The sequence below is a fragment of the Trichoderma camerunense genome, assembly GCF_050948025.1.
Source record: "Trichoderma camerunense strain CBS 138272 chromosome Unknown V8C40scaffold_5, whole genome shotgun sequence".
Taxonomy (NCBI): Eukaryota; Fungi; Ascomycota; class Sordariomycetes; order Hypocreales; family Hypocreaceae; genus Trichoderma; species Trichoderma camerunense.
This window is the reverse complement of record NW_028145365.1, coordinates 1,926,761-1,945,411: the sequence shown is the minus strand read 5'-3', so window position 1 is coordinate 1,945,411 and position 18,651 is coordinate 1,926,761. Positions and strand designations below refer to the sequence as shown.

The window sequence follows — 18,651 nt, the reverse complement described above, 5'->3', positions numbered from 1 at the left end:
CAAGGATTCCCGTTTGTTTTTTTCCATATATGATCTGGGCACTCCCCCCCTGTTTTTTTTTAAATGACTGGGCAATGATGGGAGGAGTTTGTTGATTGCACGCTTTACAGTTGGAAAGACGCTTGATAGTATCGATGGGAAGTATTTCTGCAGAGACAGACTTTACAATAAATTCCTGTTTTGGAAAACTCCGTCTTGTTCACCATATGAAGATGCTAACAAGTATCATAAAGTAATCACAAAACACTGACACTGGCACTGGCACTGACACATCCATGCAAAAGTCATACATTCGATTGTCTACCTGTGTACCATATACTCGTGCTCGTTACTCCTACATGAATGCATCAATTCCGCCCCGGAATCCCAATGCCAGCCCGGCCAACCTGGCAGTCCGCCCCTTGCATGCCGTCCTTTATACCATGAGAAGAGCCAGACTCACACCAACCCGCGCGTCTTTTTAGTTTTTGGTCGATAATCCATTTCTCTGCAAACTCCAAATCCATATAAAAAAGAACACAACAAAGGATAAAAAAAAAGAAATGGCTAGTAGCACATTAAACGAGTAGTGGTAGCATGGAGGTTTTTGATGCCAATGGTCGACACGTTGGGGTATCGTGACCAAAAAAAGAAAGGAAGAAAATGGAAAATCCCAGAGAGGACAAGGCAAACAAACAAAGTGGCGGGGAAAATAGACATCATTAAGAAAAAAAAACCCCCAGATGCAGTAGTGCAAAATAAAGTTCAAAAAAAGTCCGAGAGCAAAGACCAAAAAAGTCAACAAAACCTCGTCCGGCGGAATGCAGCCCTGTGATAGCACCACTCGTATCCCATTGGTTTGCTCTAAAACATGGTCCCAAACGACTCGTCCGTCGGGATGCGCTTCCGGGGGACGCCGTCTTCCGTGGCCGGCTTGCGGTGCCGGAACGTGAAGCCGACGAAGAGGCTCTTGCTCATCTCTTCCTCACGCTCGGCCATGTTCTCCAGCGCAGCCTGTTTGTCGTGCACCTCCTTGTACTTGGCCATGTCGGCGTCGTTGCCGAAATCGTCAAAGTAGCCGGCGTCTGTCTCCGAGTCCAGCTCTGGGACAAACGGTGCCCGCGTCTGCCGGAGCGTGTCCCAATCGACTTCGGAAAAGTACTGATGTTCGTAGATATCCTTAATGTTGGAAAACCGTTTGGCTCGTGAATTGATGCATCTTTTCTCCTGTGTTAGCTAAGGGGGGGCCAAAGGCAGGATATATAAGGGCAGGGGGGGCTTTAACTCACGTTGTTATGAAACTCCAAGTCCGGTTGCTCAAAAAGTAGTTGGGGTCTTCCCAGACAGGCCTCTTGAGAACTTCTTTCCAGTGCTTCAGATTCCGCCATGTCTCGTCGGGAGTAGCGCCAGCGAATGGTGGAAAACCAGTGAGTGCCTCAAACAGCATGCAGCCCAAACTCCAGTAATCTACAGTGTAATCATACTCTTCCCCTCTGAGGACTTCTGGTGCCATGTAGTCGGGCGAGCCGACAATAGACTTTGCGTAATTGACATCGCTCTCGCGCATGGTTCGATAGCCCTCTCGGCGCTCGGCCACGGTTCGCTGCCCAATTGGCTTGCCAAACGGTACAGGAGTCTCCGAGGCCCGTTCCAACTTGAGTCGCATAGATTCAATCTTTGATGGAGCTAGAACACCAGCAGCGAGACCAAAGTCGGTAAGCTTGACGTGACCAGTAGAGTCGACGAGGAAATTCTCTGGCTTCAGATCTCGATGGATGTAGCCGAGCTTGTGGAGGGCATCGACGGAGCAGAACATTTCGGCGATATAGAAGCGGGCATGTCGGTTAGACAGCACCCCAGTGTTGTTGAGAAGGGTGCGGAAATCGCCACCAGGCACATACTCCATGGCAAGGTATATGTTTTTGTCATCCTGAAACGAATACAGGAGCCGAACAAGCCAGTCGCTCTGGGCTGTTGTTAAAATATCGCGTTCTGTGAGAACGTGTCGAACTTCGTCCAGCTTGAAGAGCAGCTTCTTGCTCATGACCTTGAGGGCACACACTTCCCGCGTGTCCTTTTTCTGTGCCAGGAACACTTGGCCGTAACCGCCCTGGCCAACCTGGGTGAGGATCTGGAAGTCGCCCTGTCTTAGTCGGATCCGACGCTTTCGAAGGTTGGCACGCTCTCGGCCGGTATACTTGGACCACATAAGCCCGTGAGTTTCCTCGTCCGTCTCGGGGGGCTCTGGGAACTCAGCCTTGAAGGCGGCCAGCCTCTTTTGTCTCGCGCCGACATATGTGAGAAGGTCAAAGTAATAATCGAGGAAGTCTGTAAACAGAGAGGGAATTCGGTCAGTCAATCGGTCGGCCGGCAGCAATGCAACATCTAGAGGTAAAGAATTCGACTCCCAGCTCCCCTCCACACATTTACACAGGACAAAGACTTACATAGCTGCGTTACATTGACCATTCGGCGAACATTGGGTCTCTGGAGAATCTCACGCTCCTCGTCCGTCAAACCGCGAACGGTGTTAAATCTCTTCGCGATGATGGGACGGTCCTTTGTCTCGTATGCCTGCTGGCGAGAGAGCGCCGCATGGCTGTGGTGGGGTTGGCGGTCCTGGTCGTGAGCAGCGAGACGGGGCACGGGCGCATTGTCCTGAGGCTGTTGTCGCCGCCGGGGAGTGCCAGGCGATGCTCTGCCAGTACCAGGAGACGCTCTGCCAGTGCCCGGTGATGCTCTGCCCTTTGTTGCGCTTTGTACAGCTTCTTGAACCGCAGCGCTGAGCTCCTCGATAGGCTGCTTGCCCAGGGGCTGTACGTGAGGCTGAGGGGGAGGCTGGGTGGTGGTGCTGGCCTTGCCAGGCGAAAGCGGAGCGACTACGCTTTGCGGGCGCGTCAGCCTGATGGGAGTTTCGACGCCGGGGGAATTCAGGTTCATAGCGGTGTCGAAAACTGTGGGGAGGTCGTGGGCGCCAGGCGGGATCGTCTTCTTGCTGGGGCTTCCCAGCGGCGTGTTGAGAGGGTTGATGAAGCTGTTGATGTTGTTCATGGTTGGGGTGACGGGGCGAGGCGCGGCGTCACCAGCCAGCGGCGGCTTGTCCTTGCTGCTGCTGCTGATGATGCTGCTGCCGCCGGGGAAGAAACTCGACATGAAGCTGGCCATAATTTTTTTTTCTAACCCGCTGCAAGGCGTGACGTGGCGGCGGTGGAGAGGGACGGTTGACCAGGGGGATAACAACGATAGAGGCTGCCGCCGAATCGATTGGCTGGTGGGCGTCTGCGGCGGAGGATATCTGCTTCTGCGTATGTATACTATTGCTAGCGGTATGTGTGATCAGGTATGGGTGTATGTGCGTTTGCGGATCCCCTCTCGTCGTTCTTTGTCTCTTGGAGGCGTCCAACTGGTCGAGGCTTTGATGAGCGAGGTGGAGAAGACGCCGGGGGGGAATTGGAACAACCAGAACAATGATTCAAGATGAAATCAGTCTGGCCGCTAGAGGCGCAAAGATGTTAGAGAAGTGATGATACTGTGGGCAGCAAAGAAAGAGAAGAAGAAGAAGAGCTGGCTAGCTGCAGGGTCGAGAGAAAACAAACAAACGCAAGGGCGGGGACAAGACAAGACAAGAAAACAAAGCAAGCCCAAAGCAAAAGCTTACCGTCCTGGTATCGCCGTCTTACTTTTTCCTCACGGCTCGCTGTATCAAACGGGCTGGAAACAATGGATTTTGATTTGCGAGCCTCTTGATCGATCAAGGTAACATTATGCAAAAGTGGCATGGGGGAGCTTTTTGGGTAAGTGGGATGTTGCTGTGATTGGACTGCCTTGGATCCGCAGGCCTGGGGAGGATCTCAAAGTCAACATGGTTGCAGCAGCAACAAGCATTATCGCGGGGTGGGGCGGTGCGATGCCCACTGTGGACAGCAGCTGGCCAGCGCTATCGGGTGCTAGCTCTGGGCCACCAGTAGCGTTGAGTGCAGTGCTGAACGGTGATTTGTGCCCTGTAGCGCCCTGTGGCACCCGCTACGGAAAGCTGGGCTGGTGGCGGCCTTTTTGGGGGCGGCAAGCGATGACCTCAGCAGCGGGGATCGGGATCTCAGCTTCAAACATGCTTCGCCAGTTTCAGGTCCTCCTCAGCATCAAATTTCGGCGCTGCAGTGCGTGCATCCAGCGTGCGGGACAGCCAACCGGATGTCCGATGGCCCTGCACATCCAGTGTCTCGATCTGGATTCCTTGCAGATTTTTGCAAATTTCGGAGGCTTTGACTGAAGATTGCTCTTGAATCTGCATATGGATTAGCGTGTATGGACTGTCTGAGCTGAAGGGCTCATTTCCATGACAACATGTGGCATCCAATGCTAAATGGCATGACACAAGGGAGGAGGAGGGGAATAAACAATGCCAGATCCCGAGTACTAGCCGTATGACAGACCAAGCTGAGTGGAATCTACCATTGCTTTGTGTTCCAGAGTCAAAGGGGTGGGGAAGAGTGGCTCAAAGGCCGTGGGGAAAATGTCGTCAACAAAATGAAAAACAAACAAACAAGTAGGTCAACCCCCACATACTCATATGAAGATTGTCCATGGAAGATGTGTACTCTTACAGCGCGGGAAAGGATCCTCTCGGTCATTATATGGCCTAGCAATGGAAGGTATGAGAGTTCCAGTTGCTGCTGAGCGCTTCCATCGTGGACGGTGGACACGATTGGCCCTATTCCGTATACACTCTATATCCTGAGTAGATGTAGTGATGGTTTTCCCCCACTCTCAGTTGGCATGCGTCCCACTGATTTATAACCATCTTCCAGATTGTGAGTCCGACCACTTCCTCTTCGTTGTGATCCGAGCCGTGGAAGCTACTCCGGATCAAGAATTGTCAAAGAAATCGTGACGGACTGTCATAACAAAGGGTGCAAGGCAATTGATCACGAGATAAAATGATAAAGTGTCAAATCTCTTCGGCTAACAATAACTACTGCTGAAAGACGAGCTTTGATCCCAATGTATTCCTTCATCTCGCCCCATAGATGTATGGACTTGCCAACAGCCATTCACCGTCGAAAGAGCCTACATAAAGATCCCTTCATCCTCATCATGACAGCCACAAGTCTCTGTAATAGTTTCTCGTTTCCGTTTTCTATACAAGGTCCAAGTTATTATTATGTTGAATTATGCATGAGGTTGTGTCCAAATTCGAAGCTCTCTCTACGGTCAGCATGGATGCATCATGCTGCGTGGATGAAGCATGCACCGCAACCTCCATACAACCAAGCGTGTACAATTCGCAAATTCCCACATTGAAGAGCATTGGAGAAATACAGCACGTGATAGAAAGGCTGCAGCGAGTCCAGCTTCTTCAAGAACAGCGCATCACAGAACTCGAACGCCAACTCAAGTCACACAATGGAAGCGTAGCCGAGTTTCCCTACTTCTCTCGCCTACCCCCAGAGCTAAGATGCCAAATATGGGAACTGGCTTTGCCTGTGCAGATTTATCGGCCTTTCCGTTACCTTCAGCCTTCGTTCCTTGAATGGACAAGTGTTACCCCACCGCCCTTATCTCATGTCTGTCGGGAGGCTCGATATGTTGCACACAGGCATGGTACCCTGTATTGTCATGAGTTTCTCGCTCCCATGTCCTGGACATGGTTCAACGGACACAAAGACATACTAGATCTTTCCCCGTATCGCATACCTAAAGATGGATTCATTCCTCTGCAGACGAAGCTCCTCGAAGAGACTAGAGCCATCTTGCTGGATGCGGATCACGTCGACAATCGGGTGGTAGCCGGGCTGTTTGGTGAAGGTAGCCTGCTTCCGAACGTCCGCGCCATCTACCTGATGGCAGGAAACATATTTCTGGCAGAAAGACAATCTTGGCATCCCCATGCAGTAGCCCGACTCTTTGGAAACAAACCTTTCGCTCATGTGGACATAGAAGATGACAAAGAGGTTGAGCGGCTTGAACAGCTGCTACACGAGATGGCCAACGCTTCTGACGGTAGCTTCATGGACAAGTGGCACAGAGATACCATTACCAGGCTGCAGACTCAAATTCGACCGCCGGCCACCGTTATGGGGCCCTGGAAGAAGGCAAAACAGCTCATAATGCAAGGGTGGGTGTCGTACAACGTCAACGCTTGCTCGTTAGATGTCGAGAGCTATGTCAAGGAAGACGGTATGCTGAAAGAAGACGAGATCAGAAAGTTGTATCCCCAAATGCCTGAGGTCAAGTTAGTGCAGACATTTGAGCTGTCGCCGGTCACTAAGCTCGCAAAGTGGTACAAAGACTATGGAAGACAGTATATTGAGGACATGAGAGGTTGAATCAAGGGAATGGAGCATGTCTGAAATGTACATGTATCAGGCAGGTATCCGTACGTAGGGGGATGATATGTCAGTTTACATTGCATACATGTGCTTTTAAATAGATCAACTCTGGCTTACTATAATTAAATAAGCGTATTTCGCATGTTCAACCATTTTTATAGGATTTTATTGTAAGAGAGCTGACAACGAAGTTTATATACCCGAGGATGTCAAAAACGTTCACGCATGAGGTCAATCAGCCCACTCGGCCCCGCTAGTGGCCAATTGCAGCCAGGAATCTGATCTTATCAATCTCGGCCTCAGTCACCTGCTAAACGCCATTCCATAATCACTTGACCCCCGAGCAGGGGGTCTTCCCCTTCCCCTTGCGTCTTACATCACACTTTCTACAGAGCAGTTCCCTCTTCTTTTTGAGCTCGTTTATCAAAGGCTTTCCTCGGGTAAAGTCTGGTTGACAGGATACTTGGGTACGTCCTTGCAACGCATGACCAAGGGGGCCCGTCTATAAAGAACGCCCGCGTCGCCTGCTAACAGCGTCAACTGCTGCCTGACTGATTGACTCGTGGTGACACAAAAAAATCATCATAGCTCCTTTCATTTGCAGAATCGGTAACCATGAAGTTCCTCGGTGTCATTGGTGGTCTCTCCGGCTGTGCCGCCGCCCTCGAGCTCACCGCTCCACTCTTCGGTGACGGCTCCGGTGAGAGGCGAATCCCATCGAGCTATGAGTCGGCAGTCATGGGACGCCGAGTTTTGGCCCTCTCGAAGCTCGGCACTTTGTCCACCGTGTTTCCCCAATCGTCGTCATCTTCTGGCGAGGCCGACGCGGCGGAGAGACGACCGGACGGGCTTGACGGCATTCCAATCGGCCTACAAGATTACTACGGAGATTGCGAGGATGAAGGCAACCCTACGCTCCTAGCTATCAAGATTGCTACTAGCTTCAAGAACGTCCGTGCCGGGTCCAACCTCACTCTGGCCGTGGAGTGGAAGCCTCCGTACCCGCCGGCCAAGCGCATCCCGCTTCTCTCTCGTCTGACTGCATACGTGCCGTACTTTGGCAACAAGGAATACAACGAAGCCTCGACTCTTGCCGAGTCAGACGTTTCAGCTTTCTCCTCGCTTCCAGACACGGTGCCCTACTCTGCTGCCAACCTGCCCAGGTTCTCGCTCATCGGCTATCTGGAACCGATCAACCCGGACATTAAGGAGGCCGTTCGGCTTGCTTCGTGTTACACCACCAAGCATAGCGATGCCAAGTACTGGCTGCCTGGCAACCCCATCCACACCAGCGAATGGGCAAGGCTAGTTGTCACGCAGGTGTACTGGATCGGCGGGTTCGGCGATCGTGCGTACATTGGATGGATTCCCATTGACGAGTGGAAGAAGGTCACCAAGGAGGAGTGGCAGAGCATCCAGCTGCCTGGCGAGAAGAAGGGCTGGAGCGAGTGGAGCATCAACGAGGCCGGTGCTGGTGAGCTTTGATGAATGCGCGACTCGAGCTTCGAGACGCGCTGACTTGTACAATGTGACGGACCATGTGTTTGTATGATGCTAGCAGTAGGACCAAGTAGTACCAAGTAGTACCGGTAACATTGCTTTTTTCTTTTCCGGTTTGATGTTTCATCTTTCGTTTGCCTCACCATTTGCGCGCCTGTAACTGACACTGTCAGAACTCGTACTACTGCCACGACTTAGACAGCTTCGAGTACGTGTATTCAGGGGAGACCTCGTTCCACTGATAACGCTTTTCTCATCACGATGCTTTTAAATACCAGTTTATAGCTAGGGAAGCACATGCAAATTCGCTATACTTTATGTATGTGTGCAGTATTTTACGTACCTATACAAACCCTGTGATTCTATCTATGTCGATCGTTGGTGACGCTAGGAAACCACCACAATCATGGAACACAGAGTGACTATATTAATCCATCTTAAACAGGATCAAATATGTAATGTGTAATCCATATCCATGCAAATGATACGTTATGCCCTTCAAAGTTCAATATTTAGACCAAAGCAGCCGCATTTCCCTTGAACCGCCCAACGGAGAATTATCGGGTCTAGGGTAGCATGAGATGGGGACTCGTCGACGTGGCCTTGCATCTTGACGATATTACCTACATGTACAAAGCCCACATGCAGTTTTGACGTGCATGTATGGAGTACGGCTTGCTACTACTAGGTGCCCAAGGTTCCCCATTTTCCTCCGTGGAGGCTGATGCCATATCTGCCCGACTCCTGTGCTAACAAAGCGAGTGTTGGGCCTCGGGCTCACGTTTCAATCAAGTGCTACGAAAACTAATCGAGCAAAGACTGTCTCATCCATCAAGCGCATCCGACCCGACCTGCTGCGGAACGGGCTTGATCCGACGCTCTGAGGCTGGGGCAGGGCCTTCTGCTCAGTATACCCGGACGATTAAGGGGCGTCCGGCTATCACATGCAAGCCGAAGCATTTGAACTTGTATCACCGTCAAGAAACCATCGAACGCGAGAGACGGCCCAGGTCGCGCAGCTACTTATGTGCAATCTTAATATTTGCTGCATTCGATCCCGGTAGGTGGGCCTCAGGTTGGTATCAAGAGGCATTGATGCTTGTAGAATCTTGATCGCTAGGTATGGCAATAGCCTAGTGAATGAGACAGTCTCGGCTGGATCGCTTCCTTATCAAATTCGTGGCAGCAGCAGGACAAAAAACATGCATAGGTTGGCATCACGGTCTTCACCATCGTTTCCATCATCATTGTGAACCCCCCCTCAACGTACTTGGTACTCTGTATGGAGTAGCTGCCGACATATTCAGCCACCGGGGTAAAGACGGCATTCTTACTGTATGGACAAGACATTGTCTTGACCTCATGCCGTCACACAGTGGGACAGATGGCAGATCTGGCTGTCCGATACGAGCGAGACCCGGTACTAGTGGTACATAGTAGCCACCCTCATTCGTGCGGAGAGCAATCTCGGGGTCTCAAGCGCAGATGCTGGCATGCGGACTACTGCTCCGGGCAGTGGCCGCGAGACCTGAAAACTCAAGGGCGAGCGAGGCTCCCGGGGCCTGGCCCGTCCGTATGCCTTTTGCCCTGCCAGGGTTGTCCATCCTCGACTCAGCCGCTATTACTCCCAGGGTCGTATGTATTACTAAAGCCCGTTGTACAAAGTTGAATGCGTCCAACGACGAAACGAAAGGGCCATATTTGCGTTGTGGCGCAGAACTAGGTTGGCGTCCCTTTGGCAGCGAGGGAGATTGTAGCAAACTTGAATACGCCACCGAGAAAACCATCACTACTGCTTGCAAAGGCTTTCTGCGCTGCTTCACCGCCTCCAACCCCGCCTAGAAGGAGATTGGGGCTTGAATGGAGGATTTGATGTCGAATGCCCAAGTGTCCACGGAGGTGTATTGGTCAGGCGTTCTTTGAGGTGGCTAATACGAGTAGCCATTGGGTTTGCAGCGGCGCCACGCTCAACGAAATCACCGACGAAGGAGCCCGCGAGCAGAGGCAAGGGAGAGTTGTGTTTCGGAGAAAGTTTCTTGCATGTCTCGTACCTACATGCACAAGTGCTATCTTGGCTAGGTAGTATCTATGATATCGGTCAGTTTATTTGCGCCGGTTGTCACTTTGCATCGCGTGGCTGCATGCACATGCGGGCAAGGGCATCGAGTTACATGCGCTCTTTGACCAGAGAAACAGAGGCACCCCGGCCCTCGCAGCAGACAGGCAGGAGTCGTACATGGACGAGTACGGTAATTCCTACAGGCTCGCACCTGTAGATGGAGATGGAGATGGAGATGGAGATGGGATATCCTGTACATGTCCAAGCATGCATGTCTGTATCTTGTGCGGGGGGCTGCATGTTTCCGCATTCCGCGTGCTGTCCGGAGCCCAAGTGCTCGTACAAAAGATATGACAGATATCGTGCTAGTAATAGTCCGTTTTCTTGATGGACATTGGTCCGCCATCGTGCCTTACCTTGCTTTTAGTCCGTCTCGTTGTCGTCGGAATTAGTATTACAGTATTACTGCACGCTTTGATCTTGAGTAATGAGTAATGGCAAGGCGAATATTTCGTAATGGCGGGCCGGATAAAAAGCCCACCCCTTGTCTACCGCGAGAAGATGGCGAGAAACGTCCGGGAGAAAACGTGGTATCAAGTCATGAATCATGCCGGCTTGCAACTTGCAACTCGCAACATCTCCCCGAGAGCTCGAGTCTCTCCGGCCGTGTCTGAACGTCGTTCCGTTCATTTTCTGCCTCGACTCGACTCGGCTGAAAGGGCGGCTGAACTGACCGAGCATTTTCTGGATATGTGCCAACAATGGTGCCGCCCAAGCCAAGCCGTAAACAATCAGTACAGTATTGCTGGCTCCGCGCTACTCGAGAGGTTATTTGCAGCTGGGATCCATCAAATCTGAGGGGAAATTTTGGGGATGGGGGAGATGGTGCAACGGGGTGGCCGCAGCCACACAGCAAATGTCGTGGTGGCATGTGGCGCATCGCGGGCTGGAGCGAGTTCCTGATTTGTAGAGGTACCTTCACCAACCCCATATTGCCATGGAAGGACAGTACTACGAGTGCATCAGGTACGGAGCAAGCAGCTTTCCGTGGTCTAGCGGCAATATTGGCTGCATAGCGCCCGCCAATGGCCGCAATCCCGCTGGAAGGCCCTGAGCGATGCTTTTTGCTAACTGGAACATCAAACCTGAATCCACCGATGAGTGCCTTATCGCGCTGCTAACTTGTTTGCCCATCCGAAAGAGGCAGCACTGCACGCCCCCCTCTTCGTCCGGTTCCTGTTCCTGCTGGCATCCGGCCCTCTTGTGCCCAAAGATCGTCTCCAATATCGCTTTGAGATTTGTGGTGGTTGAATATTGAATAGGGGCTGGGTTTTGTGTAAGGTTGTTTTACATCCTTCAAGTCGTCAAAGGGAAATAAACGCTGGCCCTGTCGATATTACCCGAGCTGCCTCTTATCGTCCCTGTGCGCTGGTGATTAAGGCGCTGCCAAGGTTACTAAGGCAGGTAGGTACCAGTACCTTGCCTTTCAGTAGGTAATTTTAGATCTGTTGTGCTCCACGCCCCGTGCTACTGCTCGTGCAGGTAAGGTAGGAAGTTGTTGGGTCAAGTACGAGTAGTACCTGTCACGCATCTCACGTTACACAAAGGAAAGGAGAGAAGAAGAAAAAGAAAGAAAAAAGCCGCGCAAAATCCGGTGTCAGGACCAGCATCCGGACCTACTGTACGCTGGGAACGAGCCGCTAGACAAGTTTGTACAGTGTCCTCGCAGCCCTCAGGCCTTAGTGCCGCAGTACCTGCCTGTACTCGTACTCATACCTGTAGGCTGTCACACCACCTACAGCGGCCCAAAGATTAGTTCGAATTGTGCGTCCAGTCAGCATCGCACAGTGTCCAGGGTACAGATACGGAACGCCCTCGGCGTGCTGTGCGACAGGTACAGATACCCTGTCCCGTACCTTGGCGAGACAAAAAATAGGTGCTAAGAGAATCGAGCCGTCAGCTTCGCTCTCGCGGCCATTGTTCGCTCCCAAAACGCCTTTGCCGTCTGTCATATCGACTCCCTCTTTTTTCCCCTTCATTCCGTCATTGGAAGTTCATCTTGGCTCTTCTGCTTCTGCACGCCGTTGCACCGCCTCATCGGCATCTTGCCTCCTCACATACGCACATCAATCGTCCTCGCGAGTCGTGCGCCAGAGCCCTGATTTGCTGCCGCGCGCGCTATCGCAACGCCTGAGGCTGGGGCTGATATTCGGGTGCAGCGGGAAAATACAACTCCCTTCTGCCGGACATCGGTTGACGGTTCCGTACCTTCTTCTCGGGGCCCAAAAAAATCCAACGTCCACTCATCTTCCTCGCGGCTGTTGGCCACCTCATATCAACCTTCTCCCAACTTCTCTTTCCGCTGCGGCAACTGTTAACAGGCTCGACCGGTCTTTGGAACGTTTACTCGCCTCTCCGAACTAACCAACTACCCGGCTGCTACCCGTATCGCACAGTATCGACTCGGTACCTACACATCCACCTCGCAGCACCTACCTCGTACCTGCTAGGTAATCTTCGTTGGCATCCACATCTTCATAGCTAGCAATACAACGGGATGGCGCCTCACCTCCCGTCTGAGAGATGACCTCCAGGACCCCCATCGGCGTCCACCCGCGACCGCCGCAGCGAACCCTCAGCAGCACGACGCTGCCGCCGGTTCAGCGGCCTCCGCCCCAACGCGCTCTGTCGCAGCAGCTGTTTCCTTCATCACCTGTGCGCAAGGACTCGGCCCTTAGCGATGCCTCGAGCGACTCTTTCGATCCTGCCCAGGCCCAAGGTCAAGGGCAGGGCCAGGGCGCAAACCTTGCCCAAGGCCATGGCCGCCTCGTCACCACGCCGCGAAGAGTCGGCTCTCGGTTGCGCCTCGAACTTTCCAATATCGACGCTCCTGGAAGCGTAGCTTCAGCATCAATGTCGGCCTCGGCTTCGGCATCTGTTTCTGCTGCTTCGTCACCACAGAGCCACACAACGTCGCGTGGGCCGTCCATGGCTGACGCCGTGGATGTCGATGGCTCAAGCCCGGCACCCTCTCGGGCCTCGGCCGCCGACTTCGATAACGATAATCATCCTTTACCCATGCCCAGACGACGCCCGCCGACATCACAGACATACCCAGAACTCTCGAGGCGATTAGCAGCACCTCCAAGGGCTACACCAGCCCTCAAGAAGGATGGCCGCCCCAGGCCGTGGACTGTCGAGGTTCCTAAGAATGCTCCACGGTATCCCTCTGCGGATAAAAAGCCCAACCCTGCAGGTGGTGACCCGTTCAGTCGGGGGCTCTTTTCTGGACACGCCGACTTCTTTCCTTGGCATGGCGGCAATGGCAAACATCACGAAGACGACTGGAGTCCTGAAGCGATCCAGAAGGGCACGTGGGATCGCGGCAATCAGAACGAGACGAGCACTGCGAGAATGACAATATCCCCGGCCATTAAGCAAAAGACCGGCCTGAGTGCTCTATCCACCATCTTCATGGGTGTGCTTAACCAGCGCAGACATCGCGGCCACGTCACTGCTCCATCGACGTTCAAACCCCCTCCCCGCGTTACCCTTACCGATACCAAGAGGGAGGTATGGATGAAGGATTTGGCTAATCCTGCCATCTCTCTCCGTCGACTAAGTAGAACTATCCCTCATGGTATCCGAGGGCGAACTCTTCTCGATCAGTGTCTTAACAAAAGCGTACCGACCGAACGAGCTGTCTGGCTGGCCAAGTGCGTCGGTGCCAACGAGATTCGTGCTTTCAAAAGAAAAGGAGCTCCCGGTGGCGCCTTTGCCATAGCAGGCGAGTTCAAATGGATAAGGGACTGGACTGTTTTCGTGGAGCAATTTGTAGAATCTGTTGCCTCGGCATTTGGCGAGCCAGACTGGAAGGCTAAGTTGACTTATGCGTGAGTTGAAGTCCTCATTCTTTGCCCTCTATCGAAGCTGACTTTAGTTGATTAGTATACGACTGGCGACGAATCTCTACGCCGAACAGCTCCTTGACCGAGATCACTATCTTGATTGGATCACGTCTGGCGTGGAACATAGCCCCCAGTCCAAGATTCCTATGTGGATCCTGATTGCTCAGATTTGCTGGGCCGACATCTTGCGATCCCGAAAATATGGACGCCGTCTTGTATACTCCCTTCTTGCCCATCTCAATACCGTAAGTCAGCTGCTCCGATTTTACATTTCTCTCCCTGCTTTTTTTTATGGTCCCCAAGCAAGAATACATTGGGATGAACGATGAGGTCGAGAAGAGAGGGATTGAATGGATAAATATACTAACCATGTGAAATGATAGATTCATATTTCTCCTGACAAGGATATCCTCATGCAACTATCGAGCCAGCTTTCCAGCTTGTTATCTTCACTCCTCAGGAATAACCCCGATAGCTTCATCGACCCAGGACTTTGGCCAAAGTATAGAGATGCTCTAGACGCCTTTTTACCACGAGATGACAAAGTAGGCCGGGAAGCGTACCACTACATCAACATCAGAAATGGCCAATTGTCTTTCACAAGCACTGCTTCGCCATTGGCGGGGCGACCACAGCTGGTGCGGCTTCTGGACGCTACGCTTCTTAGTCAGATAGACCGCGATCTGCCACAAAAGTGCTGGGCTACTGGAGACGACAAGGTTGATATCGTCAGGACTACCGTGGACTGGGCTACTTCCTTTTACCGTCCCGGCTTGGCAAGGGTGTACATCGCGGCCAACTTGATCAGGTTTTGGAGCACGCTCAGGGTCAACGTCACCGGTGCGATCCTCGAGCACATGGACACCATACCGGCCGGGGATGGGGGGCGGAAGCAGACCGTCTACCAACTGGTAACAGAGCTGGTCCGGACTGGACAGTTTTCGGTTCCTCAGTACTTAAAGTGGCTTATGGCTCGCGGCGCCTGTAGCCACCCTTCCGAGGTTGATTCCGACGATGCTCCCTGCACCACCAGACTGCTTATTCACCTCCCACTACGTTATCTCACCGAAGAACAGAAGGATGATCGGGCCAATCTGCTTAGACGGGCTGCCAACTATTCTACTGCCGAAGAAGCAAGCGACATTGGCAATGCTCTCATGTGCGTCAACCACACCCTGGGCCTACCCGTACAGGGCGATGCTATGGCTGGCAGAAACCCGATTTCCTTGCGAAAACTTCTTCCTAGAATCATCAGCAGCTCAAAAGCTTTGCAGACCGCCGTGGGCCTTCATCTACGCGAGACTGTCTTGAGGCTCGTCAAGGCTGTCCAGCCCGTGTCTCTGCGCCTGTTCTCCGCGATCCGCACTATCTTAGAGGGAACTCAAGACTTTTATGCACTTTGCGACGTCCTGAAACTTTGCTCCAGAACGACCAATATCGAGGTGCTAGCGTCCTGTGTCGATACTGTCAACCTGAATCTCCAGGTTTTTTACGCTCAAGGTGGTGCAGAGCGTTTATTTAACATCTTCTTTGAGCGGCTAAAGGCCATTAATCAAGAGCAAGGCCTGGTTTCGCGCCCACTGCTTGCTTCTCTCTGCTTCCTCTCCAGGCGGATGCCGAGCCGCCAAGAAATTTCCAAGTACCTGGCCCATGAGCTTGCCCAAAGTGATCGCAACAATGCGACCGATGCCTGCTCCCCCATTTCGGATAACATGGTCAATCCGCCGTCGGGCGCTGATGGCGAGGTGTCGGAACAAATCGAGAAGCTGCTGGCCAGTGGGAATAGCATCGACCACCCGACCATGAATCGCCTCTTTGGATACATCATACGCAGACTGGAAGCAGGCTGGGCCAAGATGGATGACAACCGCAGGATCCACGCATCCCTTCTTACCCGCCTTCGTTTGTTCGACTCCCAGCATTTTGACAAGCTCATGTCCGACTGGGTTGGACGTGTTCGGTTGCTCAAGAGTCGAAAGCGATTGGATGCCGTGTTCCCCCTCCTAATCATTACCGATGCCTTGCCTGTTTCGTTCCTGGTTGGCCCTGCAAGCTTGACCCGAGCTGCCGCCCCAGGAGAGGGTGATGCGGCAGCGCCACCTGACTTGGCGACACCAGGGGCAGTAACATATCTTCAGGAGCTGCTTCATCTCATCCTATCGAAATTGCCTGCCGATACCGACCTTAGCCAGGAAGAGGCCTACCGCTTTGGCATCTACCAGCGGGCCATCCAGTTCAATCATTACAAAGGTCTGCTTTCCCTCATACGCCACGCGGTCGTCGAATATGCAGACCTTCGAGCGCGAGTTGGGAATGCAAACCTGCTACTAGACGATGGCACGTATCGCGAGCGTGTGCTGGACGCCTTGCGACTCCTAATTGTGGTGCACACCGCAGACGTAACCGAAGTATTCAGCGCCAAAACTATCCCGCCGGCAGGGTTCCGCCTCGTCCATGAGATAATCGGCAGTCTGTTTCAGCAGGAAGGGGATCAAAGCGCGTCGTCGGCTGCGCCTTACGACCAAATATTGCGCCTCGCAAACGAGCTGACTATGCCCTTCTGTCAAATCAAGCTTAATATGGACCTTTCCATTCCTGCACCCCGCCCAACCGACGGTGAAGATGGCCAGCAACAGCACGTTTCTCAGTTTGATCTATTTGCCAAGGCTATGGATCGCGCTATTGAAGCACAAAATATCATGTGGACGACTATGCTTCCCTGCTTGAGTGAAGATATTTCTCGGCATCTACAGAGCCAGGCCCGTTCGCGATTTTTGGATCTAGTCCCAACTTCCTCATCGTCATCCAAGGATCCAGGCGTTCTCCATGATACCCTTGCGAATAGCAATAATCTATACCTTGCGGAGAAGCTCCTTGGCGTTATTGAGGCTATCGTTGTAGGCCAACAGCCGCCGAATACGGCTCAGCTCACCAGCGTCCTGGCCGACAGGTTGTCCGATCTCGTCGAAGTCGTCGTTGCGCCAAAGGATCAAGAAGACAAGATGAAGGGGTTACTCATACCCATTATCGAACACTGGCTACCGATGCTGCTTAAATTCGTGCTCCTCCACAGTGTGTCGTTGGAACCATTGAGCGCATCTGTCATGACCACTACTGCCCAAGGCAAGCTAGTTTTGCCTCCGCACCACGAAGCACGAGCGCATACTGTTCTGACTCTCTGTCGCCTGTTCCTTGCGCTTGAAGCACTGCCAAGCCAGATAGTTGGTCCCAGTCTGCTGCAGCAGGTTTTTGATGTTACCACCGTGTTGGCGGATGGCCTGCCAGATGACCTGCGCCTTCACTGCGCCAAGTCCATTCTTCTCGTGCCTGGCATGATGCCAAACTTGCACTCGTCTTCAGACGCTCGCCTATTCTACATCTTTAGCGTCCCGCAGCTCACGGCGACAGATGGTCTGATGCTCGCCCATAGAGAAAAGACGACGATGCCCCATAGCACAGCAGCCAGGGGCATGGGTGCTATGTATGGCATTGGCCCGACGACCCAGGAGAGGCTCTCCCCGTTTGTCCTTCGGCGATGGGAGTTACTGAGCGAGCCCACTCCCAACGTCGGCGTGAATGATACGAGCCTGAGCTTGGGCCTTTTTGAAGCCATTAGAATACACTAGTTTGTGTGTATTGAGGAGAGAGCATTGGCTTCTTGGCTTCCCCGGTAGCCCTTTCCCCTCTCATTTTCTCTTATACTTCTTTATTATACTTAGGGTTGTTTGGTCTTATTTCCTTTCAAGGTCTGGATTGCTTGTCTTTCAGCATCATATTCATCTCATCATCACGAAGCACTATTCAGCGCGCATAATGGCTACGTTCATGATCAAGTTTTTGCCCGGCAGAGGAGAAATAAGAAAGAAGAAGGCGAGCGGGAACTCCAGGCCCTTGCCTTGGGATGCATATCTCTCTCGAGGCGGTGCCTTTTTCTTCTGCATTTTGTTTTTGCTTTCAATTTTTTCTGTTTACTTTTGTTCGTCTGTCCTGTTTAAGGAAGACGTATCATATCAGATGTGGAGATGAATTCCCTAATTGCTATGTTTCATGTGTCGGTTGGTAGCGAAAAGGGGCATGAAAAGCCAACAGTGCAAATGGACATCCGTTTTAGGATCATGTAGGGAGGAAGAGATACCTTGGAATGAGAGGAGTTGTGTCGTCGACAGCATAGCATTTTCTTTCAACCCCCTTATGTTTTTTTCTTCTTTTTCTTTGTCAATTTTTTTTCTTTCTTTCCGCTACACTTTCTATTTTGTCAAAGGAGTAGAGAGGGATTCTTCACCAACTTGTTGCTTTGTGCTGGAGAAGCCATAAAATTGTGATACAGGAGGAAAGGGGTTAAAGAAGGGTGTGACATATTCTGAAACCGACATTGATGTAGAAGGAGGCTCATTGCGAATCATTGCTTTTGTTTTTCATCAACCTGGGATTTTGGAGTTTGTTGTGAACGGCATGGGTATAGGGAGAGGTTTTGAAGCCTGGTTTTGCTCTTTGCTGGTTGTTTTTCTTTTATTGCTGTTTCTCTGTAGGATACCTTTGTTGAATTGAATGACTTGATTTACATACACACACATAATACTATGAAGAGTTACGGCAGAGGAGAACGGAGACAAGACAGAAAAGGGGACAACTTTCTATTATATACTTTGAAGTTATCCTAGCTTATACAATCTAGTCATTCCATCCATCGAGCCCGTCCACATCGCCCCCATGACAGAAAGGAAATAACGACGCACGTGGTCTTCTTAGCCAGCAAGCGACCGATCAGTAGTACTTGAAGCTATGAACAATACAGAGGCATATTTAGAGACCTTCTCCAGCAGAAAAGGTGTTTCAACTAAATAGCGATGACAAATTTTGGGGTGGTGGATGGGAG

The 18,651-nt window shown here is 52.0% G+C and overlaps 4 protein-coding genes across 4 annotated transcripts; 3 read left to right on the top strand and 1 right to left on the bottom strand.

Annotated features, from left to right (window-relative positions):
- Nucleotides 1-264: 264 nt before the first annotated feature.
- V8C40DRAFT_240013 (kinase-like domain-containing protein) lies at nt 265-3,789 on the bottom strand. The gene is made up of 4 exons (XM_083214716.1): nt 3,638-3,789; nt 2,427-3,474; nt 1,269-2,307; nt 265-1,198 (listed from the first exon to the last, which is right to left on the bottom strand). Exons 2-4 carry the CDS (start codon nt 3,142-3,144, stop codon nt 844-846), a joined length of 2,112 nt encoding a protein of 703 aa, XP_083075856.1. The 5' UTR covers nt 3,145-3,474; nt 3,638-3,789; the 3' UTR covers nt 265-843.
- Nucleotides 3,790-4,926: 1,137 nt separating this feature from the next.
- V8C40DRAFT_240003 (2EXR domain-containing protein) lies at nt 4,927-6,503 on the top strand. The gene is made up of 2 exons (XM_083214715.1): nt 4,927-6,353; nt 6,426-6,503. Exon 1 carries the CDS (start codon nt 5,151-5,153, stop codon nt 6,303-6,305), a length of 1,155 nt encoding a protein of 384 aa, XP_083075855.1. The 5' UTR covers nt 4,927-5,150; the 3' UTR covers nt 6,306-6,353; nt 6,426-6,503.
- Nucleotides 6,504-6,634: 131 nt separating this feature from the next.
- On the top strand, nt 6,635-8,008 carry V8C40DRAFT_240002 (pyridoxamine 5'-phosphate oxidase-domain-containing protein). The gene has a single exon (XM_083214714.1). It carries the CDS (start codon nt 6,924-6,926, stop codon nt 7,791-7,793), a length of 870 nt encoding a protein of 289 aa, XP_083075854.1. The 5' UTR covers nt 6,635-6,923; the 3' UTR covers nt 7,794-8,008.
- A 4,248-nt stretch (nt 8,009-12,256) lies between these two features.
- V8C40DRAFT_182543 (mediator of RNA polymerase II transcription subunit 12) lies at nt 12,257-17,612 on the top strand. The gene is made up of 3 exons (XM_083211749.1): nt 12,257-13,760; nt 13,816-14,020; nt 14,159-17,612. Exons 1-3 carry the CDS (start codon nt 12,451-12,453, stop codon nt 17,399-17,401), a joined length of 4,758 nt encoding a protein of 1,585 aa, XP_083075853.1. The 5' UTR covers nt 12,257-12,450; the 3' UTR covers nt 17,402-17,612.
- Nucleotides 17,613-18,651: the final 1,039 nt, after the last annotated feature.